Raw genomic sequence first — 9,601 nt, forward strand, 5'->3', positions numbered from 1 at the left:
TTTTTTTTTTTTTAAACTCATCAAGCCTCATTGGTGTTGCCTATACGCTGTTAGGTTATGACCATCAACTGGAGCATGTGAGACCTGCTGGAGCCACATCCTTAAAGATAACTCTCTTTTGTTCAGCATCTATAAATTACCAGTAGAGCATCAGATCAGCTATGGATGGGGCTTCATACCCATTTCTCTTCATACTGGGAGTTTGACTGATTTGAGCTTGCACAGTTACAACCATTGTGAGTTCATATTTCACAATGATTCTAGTGTGTCTGGAAAACATTGTTTTCCTTCAATCTCCACCTCTGGCTCTTAGTTTTTCAACTCCCTGAGACTTGGCAGTAAGGAAGTGTGATAGAGATGTCCAATTTAGGCCTGAGCATTCTGCCTTCAATTATTCTCTGCACCTTGTCTAGTTGTGAAACTCTATTTTAATCACCATTTGTAGGCTTATATTTTTTAAAACCTACTTTAATAAGGGTTCTTAAATGCTTCAACCTTTCTTATAGCCCACTGATCAAAGGTAGGGGAGGAGGATGGCTAGTAGGACAAAGAGGGCATAGACCTGTTTAGAAGTAGTTCTTTGGGGGAAATTCCAGTCTTCGTTGTCAGCAGTCCAGTCCACTAGCAAAACACCAAACACGAATAAGCAGCTGTGGCTTGATCCAGAAGAAACCACAAGACTCCAAGGATCGGCACAAGTCCCCTGAAACAGCAAGAAGCAGCCAGAACACCACCAGGAGTTCTTTGGTGCATTTCTCTCTACGAAGTCACAATCAGTGAAGATTAGTGAAGAAAGCAAAGTGAACCAATGTCAGAGCATCATCAGCAAAGACCAGCAAGGTGAAGCCCAGGGAAGACCAGCGAGGCAAACCGATGCCAGAGCATTGTCTACTGTCTGTTGGGTTATACTTAGACTCTTTCCAAACATCATGTGTCCTCCCAAGCATCTGTTTCAGCAAAATATCACATGCCATCCCACCAGGCAGCTTCCAGAAAAACACCACGTGTCTGTTCTCAGCAAAACATCCTCTCACGTTCTGCTTTATCAAAGCATCCTCCCATAAGACAGCTTCCAGAAAAACATCACATGATACTCCTGAGTCTTCAATGCAACCAGAACTTCACACNTCAGCCATTGATTGCAAAGAGAANCTTCTTTGATGACNTTTGAGAGATGCTATAACAAGATCTCATGAGGAGTTGGTTTAATTCTGTAATCACAGTAATCAGAGTAGGTCCTCCTCTAGGGTCTATGTCTTGTCTAGCCACTGATTCTTGGCTCTGATAACTGTGCACATATAGGTTCCATCTTGGGGAACAGGCCTGATTTCTAGTTAGAGAATGGTTGGTTGGTCCTATGCCATTTGTGCCACTGTTGCCCCTGTCAGCCTGTCTGGATAAGACTGAGTTTTACTTTCTTCCTCTAGTAGCATGCACAGCAACTTCTTTGTAAACACTAGCCAGTAAGGATTAAGCTTCCAGGTCAGTACCTGCTTGATTTCTCCGTGTTTTATGGCACAAATATGTGATAGATTCAGCAACAGGGTCTCNCCATCAGTTCAGGAGNGTGACTAAGAACCTGCAAAATGTGAGAGTCTATAGGACCTAACTGGCCAACAACTCTGATAGAGCTAACCCATTCCTGACATTGGGTTTTTATTAGTTAGCTTGTGGTGTCTAGTAGGGAGATAATCTCCTGGAAGAGTGTAACTACATTTAAATTGTTTTTATATATGAAATGTTTATATTTTAGGAAGCATCTTCAATAGTTTTTCACCTCGTTTTCAGAAAGTCTTTAGTGTCACTCATTTATCCCTTTTTCTTTGGTTTTCTCTTTCATACCTCATCCCATTTAACTCTTCCTATACCATTATTCACCCTTACCTGTTACATTGCTGTGTTCTTCCTCCACTTGAAAGCCTCCCTCCCAATGACCCCTTACTGACCCCTATGTGGTACATTTACACAATGGAATATTATTCAACCATTAAGAAAAATGGAAGTTGTAAGTAAATGGATGCAAACAACCATCCCATGCGAGGTAANCCAGATGCAGAACTATAAACCCCCAGTGTTTTCTCTCATTGTGAATGGTAGCTTTGAGTCTTCATGTGTGCATCTTATTTGGAATATCCAAAACAATTCCAGTGTTTTAAAGAGGAAAGAACAGTTGTCAGTACAATTGATTTGGTAGCACCGTTGCCAACTTGGAAATGTAACACACTGCTGATTGCATGGAAAAAATTCCTCTGAGTAACTGAGAAGATGAAAGAGGCTGGAGACGTGGTTAAAGTTCACTACACTCTGGGTTATGAAGTATCAGTCCCATGAAAGCTTTTCTTTGTCATGTCAAACAAGACTGCAAAATGTAATGAGGTTAATTGCAAGTCTTGCAAAGAGCAGATAGACGCGCTGTTATATCACTACTGCCTTTGCCATGTGTGCGTGCCAGCCATCTTGAGAAGTGGTCTAATTTGTCTCATGCAGAAAAGCTGGAGATGTAGAATGTCATTATTTAATTAAGTTATTATTAAAAGTGATTTCAGGAGCTCTCTCCTCTCTCTCTAACTCCCCCACCTGTGTGTGTGTGTGTGTGTGTGTGTGTGTGTGTGTGTGTGTGTGTGAGAGAGAGAGAGAGAGAGAGAGAGAGAGAGACACTCAGTGTTACAACCAGGAGAAAATGAGTTCTATCACCAGAACCCATGTAAAAATGTTGGGCATGATGATGATGTGTGCTTGTTATTCCAACCCTGGGGAGGGAAAGACAGAGGAATCCTGGTCCCACTGGCCACTCACTTGGTGAGTGCCAGACCAATTTGAGACTCTGACTCAAAGGAGGTATATTATGTTTTGGAAGATGGCACATGAGCGTTGTGTTNTGGCTTCCACATACATGTTCACACATGCACAAAAGTGATATCAGGTACATTTAAGTTGAAAAAGGTATAGACTTTTCCAGAGTAACATTGCCATTGAACTAGAAACAATAAGTAATAAGTTTAGTGACATTTCAGTGGTAAGAACACATGATCTTCTGAAATAATGATGTACANAAAGACACGTACAACCTTAAAATAATTATATATAAAAGTATCTGCATGAGAAGTCTTCTGGTCACATGCAGGATACTCTTGGATTTTTTACGTGTGGTATTTGTTCAGATGGCTTCTATTTAATAGTCAAGTCTCAAGGGAAACATTGTCTGGCATGCATAGATATGAGCTTTGCATCTTTCCATCTTTCTAGTTANNTTTGTCCAGGATACAAAGAGATCATAGATATAGTATTGAGTGTGTCTCTGTTCCACCTACAGGTGCATTGCTTACTAATAGCTTCATTTGTGTTATTTGTACTAACATTTCAAAAATGGAATATTAATCCACAGTGCCTCTATGAGATATGTACAGTATGTATAATGGTCCTGTGAGTGAGAGTAATGCTTTGTAAAATGGAAATGTCCACTGCAGCCTTAATGATGGGGGTCAATGAAGTTTTGTAGATTGTAATGCTGTCTTNTTCCTCAGAACACAAAAGATGTCTGTTATGATTAAGGTAATGTGTCATGTTCCTGTGATATTTCCATAGTCACAGGTAGGATCCTGGGACACAAAAGCAATATAATAATTTGTCAGAGATATAATAATTTGTCTATCAAATTAGATGCAGATATAATGCTGGAGCCTGTCTTCTGCTTGGTCCTACGGGACTGACAGGTGAGGCAGGCTGTTTTCAGGATGCAATGAAGACATTTAGTATATTTAATCATCAGACATCATAGGCTAACATTCCAGAAATGCACAGTCAGTACTTTTTAATACAGGGAACATTTATTGTCTTGTCAGAGCATCAGGTATGATAAAGCTCTACCCATGTTTCACATTTGTGGGGAAACTCTCATTCTTGAAGTTCAATGTGTGGGGAAGGATCCTTATATGTCAATAATGGTCACTACATATCTCATAGGGGAATTTGCAGCATGAAGATCAGTGGTTAATTTCTTGCACACAAGTAATTAGAAGGTATTGGCAAGTTCTTTCAAGGGATAGGGGGATGATAACTGACAGGTTTCAGTATTTGCCTCATCTGAAATACCATAAGTCTGATTTCTTAGATGCCTTTGTATACTTGGCTGCACCCTTCCAAGATTTTTGCTTCCTCTCAGATTTTTTTTTTTTTGTGATAGCTTTTCTTTGTGTAGTCCTTGCTCTCTAGACCAGAATCCTTCTTTATTGTCTCTCATGCCAACTATCTCTGTCTCCAAGACTTCCCCCATTCGTGCTATACTTGGTGAGACCTCTTTGATTTCCATAAGTGGGCTGTTGCCTCCTCTTAGATCCCCAGAGTGGCTGGTGATATGTTGTTGATATTTTGGTTTTGGTTAATACTAATAGTATCTTTTATCTTTATAATTCCCAGAGAAGGTTTCATTTTTCAATAGTATGAGTGACTTCTTCAGTGGTTGTTGTGTTGTTGCTGTCNAGTGTCTTATCTGAGGCTTAGATATATTGGATACTTAGTCATTGTTAACTGACTAGATTATACATAGTGTATATATTATTATACATTTTGTTTCTTGCAAACATCTGCTTAAGATGGCTTATTAGAAGAAAATTGGGCAAAAAGTATGGGAAATGAAGTGGGCTATTTGGGAATAAAATGAACATATTCATGCTGTGAGTCTGTAAGTGGCCATGTGCTAGGCATGCAAATGTGTTCTCATGTGCAAGCAAGTGTGGAGGCAAGAGGTTTACAGTATCTGTTTATAAAATCTGTCCGGCCCAATAATGGTGTCCTCTGTTAGGCTATATACGTCTTGTTCTCTCAGTTGTACTGCCTCCCATTGCTGTGGATCTGGTGCTGAGGATTTCTCAGTGNNCTGCTCGTTAGGATGTGAATGCAGTCAGCGTGAAGGAGAGGGAGATGGATTCAGTTGGTGTGCATGCTCTGAGCATATGTGATGCTCCGTGGCTCCTGATGCCAGAGTTCCAACTCCTGAGGGTTGCTCCTCTGCAGAAAGCACATAGCACATAGGAATGCATGCTTGCAAATTTGAAGTAACCTTCTCCTGGAATATGTTATCACTTAAACTGATATAACTGCAGAGTACCTGTGGATTTTTACTGGCACGTCTGGCTTGGCTCATTTGCAAAGGAGTATATTCAAGTTGAACTCTTACTTTCAAGTGCTTAAGTTTAAACTGATGCAAAGCAGAGACGAACTCTGAGGAGATCTGTGGCATTCAGCATGGCTCCAGGGACTGACNTGATTGGGATGGTGAGAGGTTTACACAGACACAACGCACAAGAAGACTGGGATCCGGTGGTTTGGGTTCTTGAATGGAGAAATTACAGCACCCTGAAACTCAGCCTGTTGAGTATACACAGTTGAACATNGAGGCAGGGTTTTTATGTGCAGCTGAATAAGGAGTCCGATTTAGTTTATTTTGGTAGGATTAGTCTACACATGGGAGTAATCTTCAAGCTGTAAACATGGGGGCAGGGGCTAGAAAATAGAAAGTGGACATTTTCAATATATACGGTCAGCATTCACACTTGGACTAGTGGAAGGCTTTGCTACCCCTCTGAGACTCACCTTGGGGAGGCTTGGCCCTCCCGTGTGCTGAGACATTGGTTCTTAATGTTTGCCCCAGACTTCACTTGCCCCCCTACAGAGGGTTTATGGCCCCCAGTTTGGTCTTAATTTGCTCTTTCCCTGAATCACAATTTTTTGTGTGATGTTAAAAAAAAGAAGAGAGAATTAAGCATTGTTTGCCATGTTGTTCCTTAATTGCTAAAATAATGAGGCCTTATTGTTCTGGGCAATTTATTTAAGACAACAAGGCAGTCATTGCTGGAAGTTTTTCAAAGAAGATGTGCCAAGATGCCAAGCCGTCACGCTAGTATGCCAGCCCCAGAGTCCTTCCAGGGATTTGCTCTTTACCAGCTGACAAGACAAGACAGGAAGGCAGGATTCTTGTATGCCCCTCACTGGCTCACAAGCACACTAGAAGGTGTGCTGGTTTCCTGTCCTTTCTGCTGGCCTGTGATCTTGTTGCTAGAGCATGAAGTCACGGCAGAGGGCCAGGGTGCCATCTTTGGCCAGGTGTCCTTGGTTTGGTCCTGACTATCATGATGGTTAACAGCCTAGTAGAATTTGGTCCCCTGGTCAAATGCGTCTCTGTGTCTGTCTATTTTCCCATCTGTTGGTCACTTATGGATAAATGTCTTTCATCAATGCAAAGTACAAAAATGAAACACAATAAACTTAACCCTACTATGTGTTTCCCTGCTTGAAAGAAAACTGGACTGAGAACATAAGAACTTACTTGAACAGTGACATAGGGTTTTGGCAAATTTGTTAATCATTTTTAAGCTCCCTTTAAAATTCACTTTTAAATTATTTTGTTTGAGCATGACATGGTATGTGAGTAGAAGTGGGATTCCAGTGGCTTTTCTTCCTCTCCTTCTTCATGTGGGTCCTTGGACTTGAACTCAGGTCCAAGTTTGTGCTGCAACACCTTTCACATGCTGAACCATTCCACGGGACCCAAATTTATAAACATTTTAACAATAACAGTTTTAAATCTGTGCAGTGCAGAGAATTCCATCCACCACAGTCCATCTCCCTCGGTTACCATCATGCCATTGAACGCTCAGTTCTTATGCTTTGCCGGTTCTGATGAGTTAAGTTGGGGGAAAACACNCACCATTAGATTGATCCAGTGTCTGACTGTGATCTTTCATGTTTCAGGATAGATGATCTATTTCAAATGNTGCATATATTTATCTGGGCTGTCATGGAGCTATATAATAAAATTTATATTTTTACATGAAGCTTTCAACAATGAGACCCTGTCACAGTGAGATTTCTGATATTCTTTAAGACACAAGTGTCACTTTGGGAACATGAATTAACCTCTGTTTTTCTCTCTCATTATGTATTTAGTGGAACAGGTCCCAGTAGAACCCTACAAGATCCCCTTGTCTCAGGCTGAAGTCATCCAGGAGGGCAGCGATGTGACTCTGGTTGCCTGGGGCACTCAGGTCTGTAATACTGACCACCCGCTGAGTCCACAGTGCGCTGAGAAACTCTTGTTTGTCATTCTGGTGTGTTCTTTATGTCTCAGATGGTCTCTTTGTGCTAATGACATCCATCCTCACCTCCAACTTTGCTAAGGTGTAGCTGACAGATAAGAATGATTTGGGATGGATAGCATGATGATTTCACATATGTATGTACTGTTAAATGATGACCCCAATCAAATTAATCAATAGTTTATTATTGCAGTGCACATGTGCATGTGTGTATGTGTGTGTGTGTGTGTGTGTGTGTGTGTGCAGACTGAGGAGACTTTTCTTCTATATGATCTACTCTGAGCACATTTTAAGTGATCCAGCTTCTTTTTAAAGCAGGGTTTTGTTTATTTTTATTTTTGATTAATTTTCTGCTTTGACAATTTCACACACACATACACACACACACACACACACACAAATTGTGCTCTGATTACTTTCATCCCTTAACCCTCTCTCTTCTCTCTTTCATATTTATCAGGGCCCTTCCTTTGTGCTCCTCAGTCTTGTTCCTCGATTTATGACTTTTGTGACTCAGTTAGTTTCACCGCAGGGATATCTGTGTGAGCAGTGGATTGGAACTATCCATTGGAGCCTAGTTGGGGTTACAAGTCTGAAGGCAGTGATTCCTCCTCCCTGTAAATCTGTCAGTGGTAAATATTTCCACAGTTGTGATGTGGCATCCCTAAACTCTTCCTTGGTTCATGACTGGCCATTGATAGGCCCATTCTTCTGAAGACCAAGTACAGCCATCCATAGCTTGTTCTAAGTTCTTGGTTTCAATGTGAGTGCCTTGGCAAGAAGATGGTGTTTTTACAGCTCTTCTCCCTTCTCCCAGCTCATTGTGACCCCTCTTCTACATTGTCCCTGAGCCTCAGGTGGAATGTCTTACATAAGGCCGAGGACTCATCTATTACGTATTCTCTGCACCTTGTTCAGCCATGACTGCCTTTAAACAGTCTTAATGATGCTCAGATCGGGCCATGAACTTGCTAAGCAGCTGATGATGCAATTGAAATTCTGTTCCTACACCCTGTACCTCCCAAGTGCTGGGATTACAGGCTCTGGCCTCTGTGCCCAGTTTACAAGCCACATAATTTTATTAGCTTGGCCCCTATGCTCCTCTTTCCTTCCTTGGCATTTACTCATTTTGTGACTGGAGGTACCTATTTAGTCAAACTGAGATGTTAGATGGGTGTACACAGCTGTGTCCATTAAGAACACCTTTGTAGCTCATATTGCATGTCTGTGTTACATGTTGCCCTGAGATCTTTCTCATCCTGTCTTTTGCTCTGTCTCACGAGTGCTTTGCTTGCCACATGGACCACCTCTCCTATGATCCTGTGACAGAATTAGGTGTCTTAAGCTATCTTTCTCTTTCCTAGTGACAGTTTCATCGGATTTACCTCAGCTGTAACAGTGGGGCTTGGTGTCATAGGTCTCCCCTTTCTCTGTCATCTGTCTGTCCGTCTGTTTCCTGTCTGTCTATCTCTGATCTGGCTGTCAGCCATCGTGTATGATGCTAAGGATTGAATCCAGGTCATCTGAAAGAGCAGCAAGTTCGCTTAGCCACTGAGCCATCTCTCTAGTGCCTCTCCTAGTTGTTAAACTCAGCATTTATCTCTTACTTGGGTGTGGGTACTTGCCCCTTTGTCTATGAAACCTTTTGGTCTTTAGCTTTTAGGATTACTGACTTTCTTTCTTTCTTTCTTTCTTTCTTTCTTTCTTTCTTTCTTTCTTTCTTTCTTTCTTTCTTTCTTTCTGTTTCTTTAGCTGTTTCATGTTTAGAACTCTTGTTCTGCACCCCCCCATCTTTTCTTTAAATGGTGGTGGTATGTGGGTTCTCTCTCCCTATGCTTTGTAGTCATTCTGCTTTGCTTCTGCCCGTTTGCCTTCTGAACTTTTGGAATGAATATTTCTCCCTTTCTTCTGGCATTTATTGTCTACTATCTAGTTTCTAGACATTTGTCCCTGATTGTTTTTGTGACTTGGTGATCAATATTAATACATTCTCCCTGCAGATCATTTCTCTAACTGCAGACAGTATCCTTATGAACGATGCTGTCATTCAGCCAGTCTTTCAGCTCCAAACTGTTCTAGTCATTCTCTCTGNATTTTCCCTCATTTTCAGGTTCATGTCATCCGGGAGGTGGCTTCCATGGCCCAAGAAAAGCTTGGAGTATCTTGTGAAGTCATNGATCTGCGGACAATTGTGCCTTGGGATGTGGATACAGTTTGCAAGGTATAAGTCTTTAGCCAATGCATCACTCTTTCTCTAAGGCCTTCTGTCAATCAACTTTCTTGGATATTTGAAAAGAACCATTTTGAAATTGTGACTTGCATGAGCGTTTTCCACTGATTTCAAAGTTTTCAATCTGTGATGTGAATGGTAGAGGTGCTATAGCCTTGATGTTCAAACAACCAGATCCCTTTAGACCGTCTTTGTCCCCTCATGGTTGTCTCTGTTTAAAATATCCCAGTGNTGTCCTTGTAGGCAACTCACATTGACTTTTATGGGAAACAGTGGT

The 9,601-nt window shown here is 41.3% G+C and overlaps 1 protein-coding gene across 1 annotated transcript in view; it reads left to right on the forward strand.

The window, feature by feature from the left end:
* Bckdhb (branched chain keto acid dehydrogenase E1 subunit beta) overlaps positions 1 to 9,349 on the forward strand; it is a 73,595-nt gene extending 64,246 nt beyond the window's left edge. Inside the window, exons 7-8 of the mRNA XM_029481963.1 lie at positions 6,946 to 7,043; positions 9,205 to 9,349. Of these exons, the coding sequence (XP_029337823.1) occupies positions 6,946 to 7,043; positions 9,205 to 9,321 (215 nt within the window). The 3' untranslated portion in view covers positions 9,322 to 9,349. The remainder of the gene's footprint in view (positions 1 to 6,945; positions 7,044 to 9,204) is intronic.
* Positions 9,350 to 9,601: the final 252 nt, after the last annotated feature.

The sequence above is a fragment of the Mus caroli genome, chromosome 9 (genome assembly GCF_900094665.2).
Source record: "Mus caroli chromosome 9, CAROLI_EIJ_v1.1, whole genome shotgun sequence".
Classification (NCBI taxonomy): Eukaryota; Metazoa; Chordata; class Mammalia; order Rodentia; family Muridae; genus Mus; species Mus caroli.